The following is a 22708-nucleotide window of genomic DNA, read 5'->3' as shown; positions in this document are numbered from 1 at the left end:
AAATCTGCCACGTGGCTCCCAAGGACAGAGTGGCCCCAACCCCACCTGGGCATGGAGCTGCCACCACAGGTGCTCAGATCATGCAGGTGAGAGCAGTGTCAGGTTTCTGGTTCAGCACTGGGGCCCAGCGTGTCCCCACTGTGTCCCTGACTGTAGATTTCCGGATGTGCACGGTCGCCATGGGACCAAGTCCAGGGGAAGCTCGGCTGTAGCAGGTTCCTCTCAGGTCTGGAAGACTCAGGTCTGTGAATGCCGCATCTCAAGCTCTGCCCTGGAGCTGGGCCCTGCAGGAGCTCAGGGCGCAGGGCCAGCCCCTCGTGCACTACCAGAAAGGTAAAGGGGCCAGAGTGAATGGAGCACAGCTCCAATGGTAACTGGTCATTTGCACCACCCTTGGACAGGAACTGGATTTTTACAGGTGGCGGGTGAGGAGCAGGAAGGGCAGAGAGCAGGTGGGCAATAAGCCCCGACAGCAGGGAGCTGGGCTGTGTGGGGGCCACGTGGGGGCCGATGCTGCCCTGCACGGAAGGTGACGTCTGTGTGACAAAGATGACCTTCTGCCACTGGATGGGAGGAAAGAGAAGACCGGGGGCCATGAGCCCCTCGCAGAGAACACCAGCCAGGCGATGGGCTGGTGGAGGGGCTGGTGACAGGTGCATTTCAGAGCTCCGGTGGGTCCCTGGGCAGAGCCTGGACCAACAAAGAGGGGCTGGGAGGTGAAGAATCCCCATGAGGTGTGTCTGTTCTGGGAGGGCGGGCTGCCTGTTGTAGGGAATGGATGTGACACAGGGCCTTATCCCCGGGCTGGCCTTTCCATGGGGTTTTCCTGGGTGGGTGACTCCCTCCTCTGTCCGGTTCAGGTGCGCTTGTCGGGCTCAGAGGCTGTTTCCTTCCCAGAATGTGGCTCAGTCCCTCTGACTCACCCCTGCGTCCCACAGCCCAGAGGGGAGGCTGGAGGCCGGGGCAGTTTGGGGACCAGGTGGAGGGGGAACAGGGTAGAGATGCTCTTAATCTGGGTTTGCTGGGGTACGTGTCTTTGTCTCACACTCATTTCTGTGTGTAGCTAAGTTATTGCATTGGCAGCTTTTCCATAAAGAGCCGCCTGGGAACTGCTTAAGCTTCACCCCTGCAGACCCTGTGTCTGGTCCTCTCCCCTCTGCCCTCGGGCTGGGTATTCTTCTCCGTCAATTGAAATGGAACAGGTGCTGTCTCACAGAGCGCCACAGCGAAACCGAGTGCTTCAACCGTGTGCCCCGGGCTAATGTCGTCGGCCGTGCGGTGCAGATTATTCAACATTTGTGGTCTCTTACAACTCAGAACCAGAGCTGACGAAGTGTCAAAGAGAAAAATATACCTTTACATCTAATGAAACAGGTGTTGCCTGTCAACATAAGCAGTTGGACATTTCCAGAGCATGTGCCCTGGGACGAAGCCACCGGGAACCATAAGTGTAAGGTCCTCACGACTCCAGTGAGCAAGTTTCACAGTGTGGATGAAGGGACTTGCAGGACGTAAGCACAGAAGAGGTTCTGCTGCTTGGCCTGGCCTCGGCAGTCCAACGTAAGTCCAGGAGACAAGGAAGGAAGGGCAGTGTTAGCCATGGGGCCACAGTTCAAATAAACCGCCAACAGTAAAGTGAAATTATTCAACTCCTGCCCTCCTTAAGGAGCCCACATTGCCGGTGGCTAATGTCCCCTAGACTCTGTTCAGGGCAGCAAGACCAAGCGAGGCCAGCTCTCCATCACAGCCCAGCGCCCTGCGTCCCTGACAGCTGCTGTCTCGTTGGCTGCCCCTTATGCACGCGACAGCCTGGATGGCATTTCTGGGCACAGTTGATTTCATCCATCCCTTGAACATAAGAATGTCTAGAAATTCTGCGCAATTACGATTGCATGTAAAAGTAGAGACGGAAAATCACTTCCTTAAATTCAATAAAGAGCTGTTAAAAGCTGATACTAAATGCTCAGGTCTAATTGTGCCACAGGTGACACGTCCCTCTGGTTAATTTCATCAGAAAAAAAAGTGCATGCAACGTGCAGACTCTGTTGTCAAATAATGTGTGTGCTCGGGGCTCACATTTTTTCCCCCTTTCTTTCTTTAGTGTATTGAGTTTGTCCTTTGGTTGGTCTTTAGTTTGCACTACAGCTGGGCTGGTGACAGCACATTATACATAAAATATGGGAAAGAATGCCCATTGACAGTAAGCTGGCAGCTGAAGGCGGTGGGTCTGTGAGTCCGCCTGACACGCTTTTAGCAGCACTTTGTTCCTAACGTCACAGACAACTCGTCACACATTTTATGCAGTTCCTAACACTCTTCCTCTACATTATGACTTCTCATGCATTTTTTTTTTTTTTTTTTTTAGAGAGAGAGACAGAGACAGATAGAAAGGGAGAACGATAAGAAACATCAATGTAGCCCTGGCTGGTTGGCTCAGTGGTAGAGCATCGGCCTGGCATGCAGGAGTCCCAGGTTCGATTCCAAGCCAGGGCACACAGGAGAACTGCCCATCTGCTTCTCCACCCTTCCCCCTCTCCTTCCTCTCTGTCTCTCTCTTCCTCTCACGCAGCCAAGGCTCCATTGGAGCAAAGTTGGCCCGGGCGCTGAGGATGGCTCTATGGCCTCTGCCCCAGGCACTAGAATAGCTCTGGTTGCAACAGAGCAACGCCCCAGATGGGCAGAGCATTGCCCCCTGGTAGGCATGCCAGGTGGATCCCGGTCAGGCGCATGCGGGAGTCTGTCTAACTGCCTCCCTGTTTCCAACTTCAGAAAAATACAAAAAAAAAAAAAAGAAACATCAATGCTTCATTATGGCACCTTAGTTGTTCATTGATTGCTTTCTCATATGTGCCTTGACCAGGGGGCTACAGCAGACCAAGTGACCCCTCGCTCAAGCCAGAAACCATGGGGTCATGTCTATGATCCCACGATCAAGCCAGCGACCCAGATCAAGCCAGTGACCTCAGGTTTCAAACCTGGGTCACAATCTGGTCAGGCTTTCATGCATTTTTTAATGCTGATTTTTTGCTAACATTTACTAAGAAGTTTGTGATTTCTAGCAGAATCCTATCATGTCTCACGGATCTCGGTCTCAGGATGCAAACATCTCCACTGGGGGATGTGACCTGAGCTCTGTGGATGACCCTGCTGCCGGGCCTCTGAGCAGGGTCCACACCACGGGACGGGGCTTTTTACTTCCCGTGGGCAGGTGGATGTTTCCACCCCGTTTACACTTACAGGACATGTGGCCAGGTGGCAGGACCACCACCCCTACCTTCGTCTCAATCTGTCTGGTGTCCAGATTCTGAAACAGCAGCTTGACCCGAGCTTTTCCATCATCTGAAGATCCCTTCAGCTGAGAGAATTTAAACCTCCAGAGGACAGTCTGCAAAGGAAGGAAATTGATTTGTGATTTAGAAACAAGAGGTCATGTGTTTAATTAAATAAGTCATCTATTGAAGTAAAACGCAGATATTTGCTTGTCTACACCGAGCACGTGATCATTCCTCAGAATCTCAACCTTCTCTTTCTTCTGTCCCTGAGAACTGACCTCACACCACCAGCTTCCAGCCTTTTGGCTGACCTTCCAGCCAAAAGCCTGACAGAGCTGGTCCCGAAACCAGGACGTCACAGTCCCTCTCTAGTCCCGTCCACCCCTGTCCACCCTCTCCATCTCCTCTTGGGCTTTTATGGACAGAGTCTAAGAGCATCGTAAGGTCATCATCCCCTTTTCTGCTTATAAAACTTTTTTTTGTTTTTTTTTGTTTTTTTGTTGTTTTGTTTTGTTTTTTTGTTTTTATTTTTCTGAAGCTGGAAACGGGGAGAGACAGTCAGACAGACTCCCGCATGTGCCCCACCGGGATCCACCCGGCACGCCCACCAGGGGGCGACGCTCTGCCCACCAGGGGGCGATGCTCTGCCCCTCTGGGGCATCGCTCTGTTGTGACCAGAGCCACTCTAGCGCCTGGGGCAGAGGCCAAGGAGCCATCCCCAGCGCCCGGGCCATCTTTGCTCCAATGGAGCCTCGGCTGGGGGAGGGGAAGAGAGAGACAGAGAGGAAGGAGAGGGGGAGGGGTGGAGAAGCAGATAGGCGCCTCTCCTGTGTGCCCTGGCCGGGAATCGAACCCGGGACTTCTACACGCCAGGCCGACGCTCTACCACTGAGCCAACCGGCCAGGGCTTTGCTTGTAAAACGTTTTTTAAAAACCCCACTGCCAAGTCCAGTTCTTCCCATGGCATGTGAGATAAAGCAACAACTCTAATCCTGACCAGCAGGCTGACCATGCTCTGGTCAAACACCCCTCTGCTCTGGTCAAACCCCTCTGTCCTGAGCTGGGCTGGAAGGTGTGGACTATGTCACCTCCCCGGAGAAGCAAGTTCCTCATGTTGGCTGAGGCTCTTGAGAGATGAAAGTGCTCCATAAGCTCTTCTCTTTAGTAAACAAGGCCTCAGGAAATAACGAGTTGATATCTGTCTTTCATAGAAGGTGGTCTTTCATCGTAGACGTTTGATGACAATCAGTCCCAACAGAGAGCAGCGACTCCTCCTTAGCAAGCTGCAGATTGAGTTTCCACTCAAAGCCGTAGCTCTGAAATAGGAATGCACATTTTCCCATGTGTCCCAAAAGGTGGAGGGGCCAGACAGCAGGCCTGTGGACACTGTGCCCACACTGACCTCACATTAGAAATCAGGTCAGTCCCCATCTTAGTTTCAGTCTTGCTGTGGAACAGTCTGTGCATTTCAGGACAAAGTGTCAAAACCACCTTCCTCTTGGTTCTGAAAACTGGGAGCTCCGTGGGGTGTCGGGAACGGCTACAGCAGCTTCCCCTCTTACATTGAGTGAACTCAGCCCGCCTTTCCAGGTGACTACCTGTGCTGGTCCTGACGCAAACCCTCGCATGGGGATGAACCTGGAGCAGACCGTCGGCTGCGGAGAGCCCAAGGTGGTGTCCCACGAGGCCAGAGTCTGCACGCCACCCACGGGCATGGGATCAGACGTTCAAGATCTAAAACCAGGGCGAACTCCTTCCACGCTTGCTGTTGTTGCGGATATATTAACAAGCAGCCTTGTCTCTATGTGCTGACTTATATTCCAGACAGCCTTTTCACCGTGTGGATGTCTGACCCCACCGAGAATGATGTTTCTGTATTTAGGGTGGTCAGTGGGGGTGGAGCCTCTTCTTTGGGCTGAAACCCAGGAAGTATGTGAGGTTGGGTAAGACAGAAGGAAGGACAGGTTTTCACAGTAAAGACCTGGTGTCGGCCGGGCTGGGGAGACAAAGGGTCTCACTGGCTCATCAGGAAAACACCAGAAGGACGACCTCAGCTGAATCCTCACTTTCTCATCACTAAGAGTCTCCGGCACTGCCCCTCGAGCAGTTACATTGAAAGTCACATTTTCCATGGCCAATGTCACACTTAAGAGTCACTCAAGAGTCAGTAATCATTTTTCATTACTTTGTATTCATCTGGAAGGAACCTGAAAACCCCTGTGCACTGAACTCGCAAGCGTCCTCTGACCTTTAGAAACATGAAGGGAAGTTAAATAAAGTAGAGCCACTCATATTTTATGGGTGTGCTGCCCGTTTGTTTATGCATCCCAGGGCAGCTGGGAAAGCTTTTCTTCTGAAAATTAATTCAAATTGTGTGACTCCAAAGAAAACTGTCTAAGGGACACACGAAACATGCTGCTGAAGCAGTTCTCTTTCTTCCGTTCAAGTTCCCGTCGGACACAGAGTAAGTCTGTGGGTACACAGCCAGAATGTACAGTCAAGAGTCCACCTTCAGGGAAAATGGGCCCGAGAACGTCCTGCTCTGAGCCCGAGGTTCCGACGGGCAAAAAGATGCTAATTGGGATTTGTTAAAAACTTGACTTAGAGTGGCCTTGACGTTGGCGGGTAAAAGATTCAGCGACGCCAGGTGCAATGTCTCTGCAGGAGGCAGAGGCTGCCGAGAGGCAGGTGCTTGGTGGGGGGCACACACGCGCTTGGGGCGGCCGGCGCCATGTCTTCTCTGCACCCCCTCCCCCACCACTGGCCGGCCGACGCTAACACAGCCAAGGTCATGCTGCTGGGGGACTGTCCCTTTGTTCAGCAGAGCAGGGCGATCGAGGCCATAGATTCATGTGTGTTCATTATGAGAGTTTAGGGTGGCCATGCAGGTCTGTCTCCAGGACGTTGAGACACCACAGCGCCACACTGAGGGTGCTCGGCCCAGCTCAGCTCGGTACGCGGGAACGGTTACACCTATTTAAAAATGATTCATTCAGGCCTAACCAGGGAATGCATGCATGCAATGGGCGGCAACGGATCTCTGGGCCCTGAGCCCAGACCTGCCGGAACAAATGTCTCGGGAAGCGGAGGGGATGTGAGACCCTAGAGACAAACCCTGGAATAGCCTGGGAGAAAGGAATTCGCTGGGTGTGAAAAGTAGGAGTGTGTGAGTTGTGTGCGAGGCACCATAAACCACAAACTCCCACTGCAGCCACCATGCCCAGAGCTGCCATATGGAGGGCCCAGCCCGGGAGGGACACGGGTTACAACTTGCTCCAGTCATTGGTCCCGTCCAGGCAGGACTTTCAAAGCATCAGCATCTGAGCCAGGAGGGTTCCCTTTCACCCGGCTGCCTGTGGCTTCAGGGGACCCCAAAGGGAGAGTGGACGGATGCCTCCTGCCCCCAGCAGGTGACCACACTGCCCGCGCTGGGGCTTGTGGAATCCTTGGGCCCCTGAGCCACGCGTCAGAAAGAAGATCGTCTGCGGAGGCACAACCTACCCACAACACAACTCCACCTGTCAGAGCTGGGAACCCCGGCCAGACACGCTGGGTGTTAGCTTCTGAAAGGTGACAGCGTGTGTCTTACCTTGGTCCTGCTGTCGAAGCAGGTGAAGCCCACGGCGAAGTCCACCGTGAAGCACAGCGTCTCCCCCTGCCAGCTGCACGGGTATGTTTTAGACTAAAAAAACCCAAAAAAAATAGTATCAGTTGGAGAAAACATTCTTTGAAGATGCTGTTTACCATTGTTCAGGGAGCTGTGTCCCTCCCTCTCCCCAGCTCAGGAACGACTTATTCAAGTCTTAACAGGCAAGCCACATGAGGGATACTGGAGCCCCACGGTGGCGTGGAGCCTTCCACTTCTTATCCACTGGCCAACGCTTCAGCTGTGTGACCACAGCCCAACAAGCCTCTGTCCACAGAGCATCTGTGAAAACCAACAGATGCTAATTTCCTGGCTGCTCACTGGTCCAGACAGGACCCCCGTGTAAGATGTCTGTTTTTCCTTGCTCGAACATGTTGCCCCCGGGCAGGAGGCCGGGGCTGAGGGTCTGTCCCAGGGGAATGCAGACGTCGAGAGTGATATACAACAGCCATCCACACTGAAAACCGAACCCAGGGCCAAGGACCCCTCCCAGGGCACCAGCTGCTGCGGGGCGGGGGTGGCCTCAGCTGACACCTGAGCTCGAAACCAAACCAGGAAACACCTGTCTGTCTCCAGGGCACCATCAGAGTCAGGCCCTGACCATGTGAGCACATGGGCATGCACTTCCTGTCTTCTCTGTCTCTGTCACACTTGTGCACACGTGGGCACACTTTAACCACGTCAGGCAAAAGCACAGAGAGGCAGAGGCTGGGCCATCACGTTCACTGGGCCCACTGGTAACAAAGTTGCAAACATGGGACCAGAAATACAGGTCTTGCTGAGCGCTGTGGTCACAAACTCCCGGGATGGACCTGCAGATAAAATGCTCCCACTCAGAGGGATTCGGCCACGGGTGACAGGAGACACACAGGGTCTCTGGGGCTCATCTGCTCCACTGTGAGAAACTGGGGAGTTTCCATCCTGAGTCCTGACCGCTCTCAGCCCCATCCACCGTCCTCTCCCCATGATTCAGCCTCCTGCGGGTCCCCAAGGCCGAGCTCATACTTCTTCAGTCTGTGTTCTGGGTCAGGGTCACTGCTATGGGTCCACATTCAGTTCACGGTCGTCCCTCTGTCCCTCTGTCCGCGACTGAGCTCACCTGCCGAGCTTTCGGTTCAGGTACTGGGGCCTCGAGTCTCAAGTCCCATCTGGGTTTTCTGAGTCTGTATTTTGGACCTCAGGCTTCTGGGCGGAGGCTTTCCATTAGTCATTTGTCTCCATGTTTTGCTTTTTGAAGCTTTTTTTATCGTGGCTGCTTTAAAATACTTGTCAGACAACCCTCGCCTCTCTGTTTTGAACAGGAACTAGATGCCCAGCCCACACAAAATGTCAGTTTAGATCCCCCATTTTTTGGGTCAAACCGGCCGTTCCCTCCCTACAACATCCATCAGAGCCAGAACTGTCACATTTGTGGAAGAAGAAACTTTAAAATGCACGCCATGATGGGCGGCGAGCTGAAAGATGCATTAAACCCTGAAATAAATTCAGGAGCAGAAATAGAAACATTACCAGCGATGTTCCCGGTTCCCTTTCATTAAATTAAGCTGTAACGGTTCCAGAGACACAAGATGCCAGCTGTCACCCAGCCCGTTCCCTGGTCTCCCTCCGACACACGTTCAGAGGAGCAAGAAAAACCAGGCAGCATCCCTCACGCTAACACGTGCCGGCAATTTGTTCTGGGGACGTTCACATAGTCAGTGTGGAGGCTGCTTGGTTTGGAGCCGAAACCGGAATTCCCTCCAGGAGCACGTGCCCGTGTCCACCCCTCTCTGCAAACCGTGGCAGCAGTCACACCGGCTGTTTAACTGCCGGATCCCGGCTTAATTATGGTCCGCTAGAATCACCCCAATGTTCGTCAGCAGTTGTCCGCTCTGCACACCCGGAACCCCGCCCTGTGGCTGCTGCTCCCACTGTGTCCTCGTGGGAAGCAGATGCATTGGGTGTGGACAGAGGACAGTGGCAGATGACAGCCAGGCCAGACTGAAGTGTGGGGGGTGTCCGCTGGCAGGTGCACGTTCCCAGCTATCACAGTGGACATGCTGGGGCAGTCTGCTGTGTCCTTAGCTTCTCAGGCCAGGGTAGGAGGGCTGGACTTGGGTCACAGCTCTGTCCACGGTTGCTCTGACGGGTGGCAGAAATGCAAGGACGGGAGGTCTCTGCCCCTGACAAGGCCGTTGATGATCTGAGAGTGGACACAGTCGCCCAGATCTGAGGGTCTTGGGGGGCTCAGGCAGAGGAGAGGTCAGGGTGATTGAGAGCTGGCCCTGGCCTGGTGTGAAATGTGCTAAAAGGGCCTGGATTTGGGGCCGCAGAGGGGGAGGGCCCCTTATCTGCCTAATCCTGGAAGGGGCTGGGGGAGCATCCCCAAGGCCTGCAGGGTTAGCCCCTGTGCACGCAGCCCCCCTGGGCCTCGCTCCTGCCAGCTCAGCTACTGGCCTCCGGGGCCACTGCCACCTCCACATCTGCAGGTTGTCTGTCTCGATCATATTTTAAACTTAATTTGGAAAACACGCACAAGTTCTTAAAGTAAAGGGTGTCTGTGGCAACGAGAGTTCTATCTACTGCGCTAGACAAACCCTGGTGACACCTGAGAGGCCGGTGTTCTCCGCGGTGCTGGCGATGGCGTCAGAGATGGAAGGCTGCTCCTGCAGCAGGGACCGCAGATCTGTGAAGGGCATGCAGGACGGGAGGATGCTCTCATGCTGGGCAGAGAGGCTGGGCTCTCCTGTTCGGTGGAACCTGGGGGGATTAGGTTTAAACAGCATGCGACCCCACCCCCACTGAGCCCAGTATGAAGCCTGCATCCTCCACACGCTGGGTGCGTCTGTGGGTTTAAGGGCAGCCGTGACATCTTCTTAGACCTGCAGTTTCCAAATAAGCTGGGTGAGCTGATGAAGAAGAATTGAGACAAATCCCACAGGCAGATGCTAATGTCACCTGGAAGGACAGCAAGCACAGCGATGACAGTGACAATGACAGTTATACAGGTAACAAGGGCAAGTGCGTCTGTTCCATTTGTACTGACAGCGGCACCTCTAACTCTTTTTTCACAGGTAGGTCTTTACCTCGCTGAGAAAGAGGATTCCATGCTCACGTCTGGGTCTGTGCAAAGGACTGTGGGAAGGTCAACACGTACTGCGGTCATTTCAGATCCAATCAGTAAATAGGGGAGATATACACTGCATCTTATTATGTATTTATTGTATTTTTGATAATCCAGACATAGGCCACCACACACGGCCTCCGCCCATAGGCTCACAGCAGTCAGAGCTCGAGAGCCAGGGAACGGCTCTCCTACAGAGCAGAGCAGCAGTGCCTGAGCAGACAGGCCAGGGGCAGAATGTTGACGATGACTCCACACTGGGGGGCAACACGGCACGCGGCCAGGACCATAGCTGACCATGTGGCATGCTGATGGCATCGTCTCGCTCTTGGAGGCAGAGCTCTGGGGGTGAAAGTCTGCCGCTGGCCCCCTTAGCCGAGTCCACTAGCTCAGAGCTTGAGGTCCAGGACTGTTGTGGACCGGTAATGGCAAAAAGCCATTATAGATTCAAGGCTTGGCAGGGGGCTTAAGTTCTACCCCCTCCATCTCCATATTTGGCTTTGATGCTCTGTGTTTGCACCCACTCCCCTTCCTTCCTTGGGTTGCAGGAAGCAATATACATACCCTTCCTCTGACTCTTTGTTTTCAGATGTTTGTAAAATTCACTAATGTATACTGTTTTTGCCTTGGGAGAGTTCCTGTCTTAGCCTTTGATGTGCAACTTTGTATCAGGGTCCTTGATTTGCATAGGTCCATATAATAAAGCGAACTGAGGCTGTGAGGCACTCAGATGCTGCCAGGCAGTTTGAGGAGTCCTCCCGGTCCCATCGGTTTTGTTCTGACAAAGTGTGTTTCCTTAATTCCGCACCGTTATTTGGAAGCCGCGCTGGTCCGCGGCAAGTGGCGCCCGAACAGACGACTTGAGTACGAGGAAACTAAAACTGAAGGAAGGTGACAGAACTCCCCAAAGTGAAGTGCGCACAGTGAGTAAAGAAAGTTTTTGGGGAAAGTATAGTTGGGAGTAAAAGATATGGGACAGATAGGGTCAAAAGTAAGGGACCTTTTTGTAAAAATGTTTCCATATGAAGACAAATCATTGTCTGAAGAGTATCAGGGTAAGCCGAAAACAGAGGGATGTGAATATGAGGATAACTTGAAGTCTGAGGATGACAGGGGGGATGAAAAATCCGTGGCTATGGCTGCCTTAGCCGCGGGGCCTCCGCTGCCCTCAGCTCCTTCCTACATTCAACCCTCTGCTCCTCCGTTCCCTTATCGGGCTGATTCCATAGTCTATAGCTCAAAATCTGGGAAATCTCCTCTCCAACAATCTATAGACCAGGCTCGAAATATAGGGGAAACAATAGATGGCTTTGCCTGTTTTCCTATTGTGGAAAGACAGGATGATACAGGGAGACTAGTGCGAGAACATGAACCTGTACCTTTTAAAACTCTGAAAGAGCTTAAACTTGCTTGTGCTCAGTATGGGCCTACTGCCCCTTTTACACTTGGTTTATTAGATACCATTAGTGCAAAGGCTCTTCCCCCAAATGACTGGAAGGCGATTGCTCGTGCTTGTCTCTCTGGGGGTGATTATTTGTTGTGGAAGTCAAACTTTCATGAAAAGGCTATAGAGCTGGATGAGAAAAATCAGCAAGAGGAGGTTGCTGTTACTGTAGATATGTTAACTGGAGAAGGACAGTATGCCCATATGGCAACTCAATTAGAATATCGACCAGCTATTTATGATATAATTAATCAGCTAGCCACACAGGCATGGAAATGCCTGCCTATTCCAGGGACCAAACCAGAAGAATTTGGTAAAATTAGGCAGGGTGCAGACGAGCGATTTCAAGACTTTGTCTCACGGCTAATTCAAGCAGTTGAAAGAATAGTAGGGGATAAAAATGTGGGAAAGGTTTTAATAAAACAACTAGCCTATGAAAATGCTAATTCTGCTTGTCAGGCTGCACTTCGGCCTCACCGCAAGAAGGGAGATATAGAGGATTATATTAGAATTTGCGCTGATGTTAGGCCTTCATACATGCAAGGTCTTGCCTTTACCACAGGTAATAAGGCAAGATTTCCAGGACAAAATTTTGATAAAGGACAGAACAAGCGAAGGAAGGAAGGTCAGGGAAGTACTTTTGCCCGTGGAAACTGTTTTCAATGCGGGGGTTCGGGGCATTTTGCTAAAAACTGCCCTGCTTTCCCCGGATATTGGTCTCGGCCTCTCCCTCAAGGACAGCCAGCCCTTAAGGCTCCGGACCTCTGCCCACTTTGTAGACATGGGAAACATTGGAAAAATAAGGGGAGGCCTAAATGTACTACCGCAGGGCAGGGAAACGGACAATGGGGCCCTCCCCGGCCCCATCAAACAATAGGGGCAATGTCAGTGTTTCCTCAGCAAATTCAGATTCCAGTAGGCCAAACATTGCCCAACTATCCCAGGCAACAACAGGCAGTACAGGACTGGACCTCAGTCCCACCTCCCAATTCGTATTGACTCCAGAGATGGGACCTCAAGCCATACCCACTGGAATTTTTGGGCCACTTCCCAGTAACACAGTAGGAATCTTGTTAGGCAAAAGTAGTTTAACTATGAGGGAATTCTTTGTTCTTCCTGAAGTGATAGACTCTGATTATACAGGGGAAATTAAAGTAATGGCTCACACTTTGAGGAATATAGTCACTATATCCCCTGATATGAAAATTGCTCAATTAATCCTTTTACCTCTTTTAAGACAAGGCCAAACCCTGCTAAAGGGACCCCAAGAGAATCAAAGATTTGGCTCCACTGATACTGCCTATTGGATTCAAAAAATAGGTCAGGAACGCCCTGAAATAGAACTAACAATACAAGGGCGTAAATTTAAAGGGCTTTTAGATACTGGGGCTGATGTATCTGTTATTGCAAAGCTACATTGGCCTCCTTCCTGGCCCACTCATGCAGCAGCCACAGAATTACAAGGTATAGGGCAGAGTAAATCCCCTCAACAAAGTTCTAGTTTTTTACAATGGAAAGATAAAGAAGGTCATTCTGGATTTTTTCAGCCTTATGTGCTCCCTGGATTGCCAGTTAATTTATGGGGTAGAGATGTTTTGAAAAATATGGGGGCATTGCTTGTCAGTCCTAATAGTTTAGTTAGCACTCAAATGCTTGATCAGGGATTTTTGCCCACTAAGGGTCTAGGGAAAGAACAGCAAGGAATTCTCACCCCCATAGAAGTGGCACCCAATACCAGAAGGCATGGATTAGGATATCAAAATTTTGCATAGGGGCCTTGGTAGCTCCTGCTACCCCAATAATGCACTGTGCAGACCCAATTACTTGGAAATCAGATAATCCTGTATGGGTAGACCAATGGCCCCTTTCTCAGGAGAAACTTAGGGCAGCTGCTCAATTGGTACAGGAACAGCTACAGCTTGGGCACATTGAACCATCTAATAGTCCATGGAATACGCCTATATTTGTCATTAAAAAGAAATCAGGAAACTGGAGGCTATTACAAGATTTGAGAGCAATAAATAAGACTATGGAAATTATGGGTCCTCTCCAGCTAGGACTTCCTTCTCCTACTGCCATTCCATGGAACTATCACCTTATAGTTGTTGATTTGAAGGATTGCTTTTTTACTATTCCTTTAAGCCCTCATGATTGCAAGCGTTTTGCATTCAGTGTTCCTTCACTTAATTTTCAGGCTCCCATGGAGCGATACCAGTGGAGAGTTTTGCCTCAAGGTATGGCTAATAGTCCTACCTTGTGCCAAAAATATGTTGCTCAAGCCATCTCTCCAGTACGAAGGCAACACCCTAAGGCATACATAATTCATTATATGGATGATATTCTTATTGCTCATCCAGATAAAGACACTGTGTTGACCATTTTGCAACAACTAGAATATTCTCTGAAAAAATCAGGACTTTATATAGCTCCTGAAAAGGTACAGCAATCTTTACCTTTTTCTTATTTAGGACAAATTATTGAGGGACAACAAATTCGCCCACAGAAAATAGAAATCAGGACAGATCATTTGCAAACTTTAAACGATTTCCAGAAACTGTTAGGAGACATTAATTGGCTTAGACCTTCCTTGAAATTAACTACTGGAGAACTGAAGCCACTTTTTGATATTCTTAGAGGCTCAGCTGAACCAGCTTCTCCTCGGCTACTTACACCTGCGGGACAACAAGCTTTAAAGCTTGTAGAAAAGGCCTTGCAGCAAGCACAACTAAAACGCATAAATCCTGAGGAATCAATTGCCCTACTAATATGTCCCTCAAGTTACACTCCAACAGGACTATTGTGGCAAGCTTCAGGTCCTATTGAATGGATTCATTTAGCTGTTACTCCTAAGAAAGTTTTATCTCCATATTTTGATCTTGTTGCCTCCTTGATTATCAAGGGGCGTAGGCGACTCTTGCAGCTTATAGGTTTTGAGCCACAGACTATTGTTGTTCCTTTTTCAAAGGATCAACAACAATGGCTCTGGGAAACTTCCACAAAATGGCAAATCGCTTTTGCAAATTTTACAGGCCAAATTGATTCTCACTACCCAGCTGATAAAATAGTTCAATTTTCATTAATTACTACCTTTATATTTCCTAAGACAATTGTTAATGAGCCCATTCCTGAAGCACCTACAATCTTTACTGACGGATCCAGCTCAGGAATAGCAGGCTTAATAACCAATGGACAGCTTTATACTGAAACAGTCACCTTAAAATCAGCCCAAAGAGTAGAATTACATGCCATTATCATGGCTTTTCAGCATTTGCCATACTCCTCCTTTAATTTATATACAGACAGCAGATATTTACTTATGGTTGTTTCCACTATAGAGACTGCTGTCTTAGGGACAACTGCTGATGAGGAACTATTTCAGCAGTTCCTCCTTCTTCAAAGACTTGTACGTCAACATACAGCTCCGTGTTTTATAGGACATATTCGAGCTCACTCCATGCTCCCTGGAGCTTTAGCGCAAGGGAATGCCCTTGTTGATCAAGCTACCCAAAAGAAAATTATTGGAGCAACCATGACAGATCAAGCAATTCAGTCTCATACTATCCATCACCAGAACGCTGCAGCCCTGCGTAAACAGTTTCAACTTTCTTGGGAAGCAGCAAGGCAGATTGTTAAATCTTGTCCAAGGTGCCCTATATTACAATCTGTCCCTTCGTTTGGAATTAACCCTCGAGGACTCCTACCGGGGCAACTTTGGCAAATGGATGTTACTCATATACCTTCATTTGGCAAACAATCCTTTGTCCACGTTACAGTAGATACTTATTCTGGATTTATAGTAGCCTCTGCCAGAACAGGAGAGGCTGCTAAACATGTTATAGCTCACTGCTTGTATGCATTTTCTATTATTGGACTTCCTAAACTGATTAAAACTGACAATGCTCCTGCATATGTAGGAAAAGCATTTACTACATTTTATCAGACTTTTGGACTTGACCTAAGGACGGGAATTCCTTACAATCCCCAGGGTCAAGGCATTGTAGAGCGTGCACATCAAACACTTAAAAACCAATTGGAAAAAATTAAAAAAGGGGAATTATACCCTCAAACTCCTGCAAATCTTCTTTGTCATGCTCTTTTCACTTTAAATTTTTTAAATACTGATGTACAGGGTCATTCAGCAGCAGAGAGACTCTGGAACCCTGCAAGGAAAGCCTTCCCTGAAGTGCGATGGAGGGACCCACTCACAGGAATCTGGCAAGGGCCAGACCCTGTTCTCTTATGGGGCCGAGGATATGTGTGTGTTTTTCCTAGGTCTGCTGAAGCTCCTCGGTGGATCCCTGAACGACTGGTGAGACACCATGATTCTAGATGAGAGACTCACTTCACAAGAGCAATTGCATAAGACTTACTATGCTCTTTTCCCTTTCTCAATTATTATCTAATTTTTTTTTAATGTTTTAGATCATTTTATTTTCCTGATCCATTGCTTGAAAAGAGGGCGAAAGGGGGGCCTGATTTGGGTATTGCTGAATAGAAATCTCATAGGGCCGTCTTGAGATTTTTCGAGAGAGATCTTTGTTTAGTATATATCCTTATTACGTTCCTATTAAGATAGCCCTACTTAAGATCAAGCAGGCCATAGTTCAATCTCTAAAACCCCGGGTTTCACTCTTGATTTGTGTGATTGTATGTGAAGTCTTTGTTTAATGTCTAAGTGTTTTTGTTTATAAGGCCTGAATAAGTCCTTACATGAAAAGTAATGATAATAATAGTTTTGGAAGTGCCGGCTGTAGTATTGAAAACAAAACGGGAATAATTTCATTTCCCTATATAAATATAATTTTGTTTGGAATAAGTAGAGCACGCTCATTTTGGATCCAAAAGACTTGCTGGTTTGGCCAGGCTGCTCCAGGCCGCAAGTGAAAGGCTTGAAGCAGCATAGATTTACATAATAAAGGTGTAAAGATTTTTTTGCTGTAGAAGAATAATGAAGATCACAATGGGATTTTTCAGTTTTGATATGTACTCTCTAAAGTGCCTGTTAATTAATGTTAAGGGGGTGTTTTGATAAGTGTGGGAATGTTGTTTGGAGGTGCTTTTACTCTATTTTTGTTAAAAGTTAACAAAGTCAAGAATTTCTTGCAATATTTGAAGTCAAAATATTGTAAAGTGTAATTCAATTGTAAATAATATAAAAAGAAAGGGGGGGGGGAGTCATGTCCTGGAGCTCCTGCAGGTCTACCCTGTTACGCTTTTTACTTCAAACAGTTTATCTTGAATGCTGATGTACAAGAGATGCCCAAATTTTTGTCCTGCAAACTACTACCCTTTTTTTTTACTCTTATTTGATTCCAGCTAATGACACTGTTTTGTTCTATTCTGAATAGCTCCAGATATATAGGCAGATAGGGACCCTCAAGCCCCTCAGCGAGATCTTCTGAGCATGGCTTTTAAGGTACCAAGAGGCCGAAAAAGCCCAAAGGAGATCAGGTAAAATACTAGCTCTTGGCATACGCCCTCAGAGGCTCCAACGCTCCAACTGGAACTTCATCAGGGCCCTGCTTCAATAGTGGAAAGGATGGTCATTTAAGCCAAAGCCTGCCAGGCTTACATGCCTTTGCTGTGAGGAAGAAGGGACACACTGGAAGGTAGGCTTCCCCCTCACTCCTCTAAGGGAGGGTTCAGTCTCTTCCAGCCCTGCTCCAGCCACCTGTGACCTAACCTTGCCCAGAATACTGGGATTTGCCACTGAAGGCTAAAAGGTGCCCAGGGCCGTCAGCCCCATCTACGACACTGTGGACGAGCCTGGGGTATTTCTTCCAAGTAGCTGGTAGACTGGTCTCATTTACACAAGGGTCATTTAACTAGGTCTTGCCTGAATATTCAGGTTTTTTATTCTTCCCTCGAAGATCTCTGTTGTGGGTATTGATAGTCCTGTTTTCTGCTGCTTTGATTAATATACAGTCTTTCTTTTATTCCTCCTGCCTCAATGCCCCACTCATAGTTTAGGCTAGGACCTACTCCTAATTCAGAGCTCCTTTTTTCCTTTTTTGCCAATTTACAAAATTACCTCTGCCACCCAGCTTGGTGTATCCCAAGGTTCTCCTCACCACTCCATGGCTGTAAAGCTCCAGTATAGGACCCCTGGGTTCATCTTTCCAGTTTAAAGAAAACGGAAGCTCCGTCTTCATGCGTGCTGCAGATGGCTTTTCCAGTCTACCTGGGTCATTGCCAGCTGGGAAGCAGCGGTCATTGGGACTTTGATGCTAGCTGCAGAGTGTGGAAGTGTGACAGCAATTCCAGTGCCATGTGGACTTCTCCTGAAAGTGGACTTTTCCTGGACTCCTGCTCCTGTGACAGTTTTTGATGGACTGAACTGGGGTTGGGTTGCATTTGCAGAGATTTGGAATGGTGTTGGTGCCAACTTGGACTTGGTGAACACTTTAAGGACATTACTCTTTTATAGATTCTTATTGTATTATTAGCTTAAAGAGTTTGCTTAAAGGCTTTAATTACTGTGATGTATTAGTATACTTGTTTTGGGTATCTGTTAGCATTGGCTATACTAATTTTGTGTTTATTCTGTATTTTCTCCGTCTGCCTCCAAATTAGAAAATCAGATGAGTGCAAATTTCCGCACACAAATTAAAAAGAAAAGGGGGATATGTTGTGGACCGGTAATGGCAAAAAGCCATTATAGATTCAAGGCTTGGCAGGGGGCTTAAGTTCTACCCCCTCCATCTCCGTATTTGGCTTTGATGCTCTGTGTTTGCACCCACTCCCCTTCCTTCCTTGGGTTGCAGGAAGCAATATACATACCCTTCCTCTGACTCTTTGTTTTCAGATGTTTGTAAAATTCACTAATGTATACTGTTTTTGCCTTGGGAGAGTTCCTGTCTTAGCCTTTGATGTGCAACTTTGTATCAGGGTCCTTGATTTGCATAGGTCCATATAATAAAGCGAACTGAGGCTGTGAGGCACTCAGATGCTGCCAGGCAGTTTGAGGAGTCCTCCCGGTCCCATCGGTTTTGTTCTGACAAAGTGTGTTTCCTTAATTCCGCACCGTTATTTGGAAGCTGCGCTGGTCCGCGGCACAGGACCTAGGCCAGCATTCCAGTGCCCTTTTCTAAGGTATGTGTGTGCGTGTGTGTGCATGAGTACCGTGTATGCACACATGTGTGGTGTGCACGCATGTGTGTACTATGTTTATGCATGTGTGCAGAGTGTGCGTGCATGCACACGTGTAGGTGTGTATGTGCACTGGGTATGCATGTACATGTATGGGTTTGAGTGTGCACGTGTGCATTGCATGTGTGCATATGTGTGGGTGTATGTGTACATGTTGTTTGGCGTGTATTTGTATGTGTGCACGTCTGCAAAGGACAGATAAGGGGCTAACCTTTAGCCTGCACTGCAAATTCATGTCTGTGAACAACAAAAACCTGATTATGCAAACCAGTTCATGAGAACAATGTTTAGAATATTTAAAATTGGAATACATGTATTACACATTTTAATATTTTAGTAAGGTTTACATTACAATCAATATTTCAATACAATAATTTTCCTCAAGGTCCAAATCTTTGTGAAACCACTAATTTTTCTCCCTTACAAAGCTGTCACGGCACCCACAGAGGGACACCACGTGAACCACCCTCACTCATACGTGCAGACACAGAGACAGCGTTGTGTTGACGTGGGCTGGCTGTAGGAAGACACAGATGCAACAAACAGACGGGCCCCCTCAGGGTGGGTGGCCCCTGGATGTCCACAGACTGGGATGATGAATCATCGTGTGGCTAGAGGGACTTGCCTATGTGGTCAAGTTAAGGACCGTGAGATGGGCAGGTGGTCCAGGACCGTACTTAAAAGCCGAGTGCTTTCCTCGCTTGGTCAGATGCAGAAAAACAGATTTCAGAGGACAGCAAACAGCTAAAGGGACATTTCCAGTCTGAAATGACATGGCGCATCAGGACACTTTATAGGTTTTGACAACCGGAATGAGAGATGCATGATTGTACAGAACCTTCTCACATCCAAACACGTGCTAATTAAACAGAGCAGCAGTCTCTAGTTAGTAAGTTCTGCCATCAGGGCTGAGGACACCCGGCCAGGACGGAACCTGGGCCATGGCGGGAAACCCCCTACGGGCGCACACGGCTTCGTTTGTTTTCTGTTAACTCTTGTGCATCCCCCACAAGGGGACCACTATTGTGATAATGAGGGTTACAGCACATTCTTCCTGGTCCACTCAATCTGTGTGCATTCAGGTCGTGGGACAGGAGAAACGACTCAGACACATGAGCTATTGTACCTTTGCCTTTGGATCAAGTCTGAGAGGGAGGGACGCTGGTGCCTTAAACTATCCTAAATGTTCAATGACCACGTGAACTACCATCCCTCACTGTGCCCTGTGCGGACACATTGGGACTGCAAGAGCTGTCACTCAGTCACCGGCATGGAGAGCATGGTCGCCTCCCCACGTTACGATGAAAATAGAGTGAGTGGCCCTGGCCGGTTGGCTCAGCGGTAGAGCATCGGCCTAGCATGCGGAGGACCCGGGTTCGATTCCCGGCCAGGGCACACAGGAGAAGCACCCATTTGCTTCTCCACCCCTCCACCGCGCTTTCCTCTCTGTCTCTCTCTTCCCCTCCCGCAGCCAAGGCTCCATTGGAGCAAAGATGGCCCGGGCGCTGGGGATGGCTCTGTGGCTCTGGTCGCAACATGGCGACGCCCAGGATGGGCAGAGCATCGCCCCCTGGTGGGCAGAGCGTCGCCCCCTGGTGGGCAGAGCGTCGCCCCTGGTGGGCGTGCCGGGTGGATCCCGGTCGGGCGCATTCGGGAGTCTGTCTGACTGTCTCTCCCTGTTTCCAGCTTCAGAAAAATGAAAAAAAAAAAAAAAAAAAAAAAAGAAAAGAAAATAGAGTGAGTGACATGCCCGAAACACGCCTTCCTTTCCTGTTACCCGCCCTGCACATTGACTGGAAACATCATTCTGACCCGATGACTCAGATGAGACATGTTCAACTTTCAAAGATTGTTTTACTGACACACACTGTTACACGCTCTCTAGCGACATCTGTCACTCTCCGTGGACTGTGTGCATCACTTACCCCCATTCTCTGGACTTCCATGAAGGTGGCTCTTTGAAAGGACTTTTCCCAAACGGCCAGCTCGCTGCCGAGTTCCACGGTGAAGGAGTGACACCTGCCAAGGCCAGCCAGGACGCTGAAGCTGTATGCCTGCTGGTCCTCTGCATCAAAGTCCTGGAGACCCAGGGGCAGGCTTGTCTGCAGCCAGCAGCCATCTGTGGGACAGAACTGAGACAGCGCGGACTGAAACGTGTGCACTCAGAAGGTGGTCCCCAGACTAAGAGCTCCTGGGGGCGGGGTGTCCGCTCAGCCGGGTGGGCCGGCCACGTTGGCACGCTGTTCCACGCCTGGTCACGCTCTGGGAGGCAAATTTAGGAGCAGAGTGTCCTTCAGCTGTTGTGGACACGAGCCCGTAAATAAAAATCTGAATAAGTGATGTCCAACGCCTAATGATCTGTAAGCACCTCTCCCTTAAAATATTAGTCGTCGTAGCTTCTTATTCTATATTTAACTTTAAAGACAAAGGTAAAAATCCTGGGTCATCCACGTTTTAATTCAACATAAAAGCAGCAAACACAACAAAGCATCTCATGGCTACCTGGGACCCTCAGAGATATGAGGGTCCTTCCTCCTTTCTGCCTCCGACCGCTGTCCTGAATGGAGGACTCAATGCTCATACCCCGTCCCTCTCTCTGGATTTATGTCGGCCGGCCTTCAGCAAGCCGGTTCATCCACTCACTCCACAGATATGCACCGTCGAGCCCACAGCAGGCACAGCATGGGAAACCGTCCTTGTGAAACCAAGGCTCCTTTGACCTGATGAAACCTAGCTCTGAGTCTGAGCCCTAGAAATCATTTCTGTCTCTCTGACCACCCCTCAGAGACCTGCCTCTCCCCTGGAAAATCAGTACCCCCAGGCAGCAGAGGACCTAACTAATGGGCACAGGGGTGTAGACTTCTGCAGGATAGCGATTACGCCTCGACCTAAGCTATGTGTCAACTCTGAGCCCAAAGGTGGAACTCACTACTTTTCCTGAAACCAGGCCTCTGAGCTGCCCTCCAGACCTGAAGAAATAGCTCATCGACTGCCCTGCACGTCTGACCAGTCAGTTCCTAGTCCCCAACCACGTGCCGTGTGGTTTTCTTTCCTATGGAATCTGCCACCTACACACCACGGAGTCGCGTCTTTGAGCTCTGGCTCCCAGCCTAATAAACCTATTTCCACGCTGTGCGCAGGACTCTAGCCTGTGTGCTTCTCTCCGCCAGCACATGCAGCAGATGGACTCAGGCCTGGGCCTGCGACCCTTGGATGTGGGCTTTGCTGGCGCTGGCACAGCAGCCCCCGGGATACGGGTGACACTGGCCCAGGTGCTGAGTGTTTGCTGCAGCTCAGCAGGGGCCCCAGAGGCATGGCAAGCTGCCCACAGGCTGGATCTCCACATCTTCATTCAGAGACATCTCTATCCATTTAGCCATCCAGTTGAGCCAGACACACCATTCACACCTGTGTTCAAAGTCCATTCCCCAAATCATTATGAACTTTGCAGTTGGACAAATGGTTTTATCGGGAATATGTTTCTTGCGCTTTCTGGGCATGGTGATTTTGGATGTATGGGGGTGGGCATGGGGCTTGCCAGGGACCTTGGGGGCTCTCTGCAGGATTCCACTCTGTGCTGTTCCCTTCTGGTCACCCAGCCAGTAGCCCATTTACTCTGGACATCATTTAGAGACCTACTCCCTCATGGTCTGTGTGTGTGCATGCATGTCTGAACCTGCATCTGGTATACCCACACGTGTGTGTGACATTCGAATAAAAGCTATAAAATATATTAATAGGCTTTAGAAATAACTTCAAAGGAACTAGTCCAGTAAACAGGTGAGCCCAGACTCCCAGGATGGCTAGGAGCTGAAGAGTCCTTGAGATAGAGAAGTCGTTAGACTCCCAGGATGGTTAGGAGCTAAGGAGTCCTTGAGATAAGGAAGTCACAAAGAACTCCTAAGACAGTAAATGTAACCACATCCTAGGGGATAGATACGGATATTTCCAGCTGGGGCTTTCAACTGTATGACTGGTTACTAAGGCACGTGACTAGAATTTAATTTGGGGGAGCCAATTGCTAAATGCCAAATTTGCTTCTGTATGAACTGCTTGCTTGCTATGCTATAAAAACCCCTAGACTGTAGGCGCTC

The 22708-nt window shown here is 49.4% G+C and overlaps 1 protein-coding gene across 2 annotated transcripts in view; it reads right to left on the bottom strand.

Annotated features, from left to right (window-relative positions):
- Positions 1-22708, bottom strand: part of SNTG2 (syntrophin gamma 2) — a 229955-nt gene that overhangs the window by 5706 nt on the left and 201541 nt on the right. For both annotated transcript variants that reach the window (XM_066237602.1, XM_066237603.1), the window contains 3 exons: positions 20540-20746; positions 6862-6954; positions 3275-3385 (listed from right to left, as the gene is read on the bottom strand). In XM_066237602.1, the coding sequence (XP_066093699.1) occupies positions 3275-3385; positions 6862-6954; positions 20540-20746 (411 nt within the window). The remainder of the gene's footprint in view (positions 1-3274; positions 3386-6861; positions 6955-20539; positions 20747-22708) is intronic.

This window comes from Saccopteryx bilineata, chromosome 6 (assembly GCF_036850765.1).
Source record: "Saccopteryx bilineata isolate mSacBil1 chromosome 6, mSacBil1_pri_phased_curated, whole genome shotgun sequence".
Classification (NCBI taxonomy): domain Eukaryota; kingdom Metazoa; phylum Chordata; class Mammalia; order Chiroptera; family Emballonuridae; genus Saccopteryx; species Saccopteryx bilineata.
Note: the sequence above shows the minus strand (reverse complement) of the source record. Positions and strands in the feature narration are given on the sequence as shown.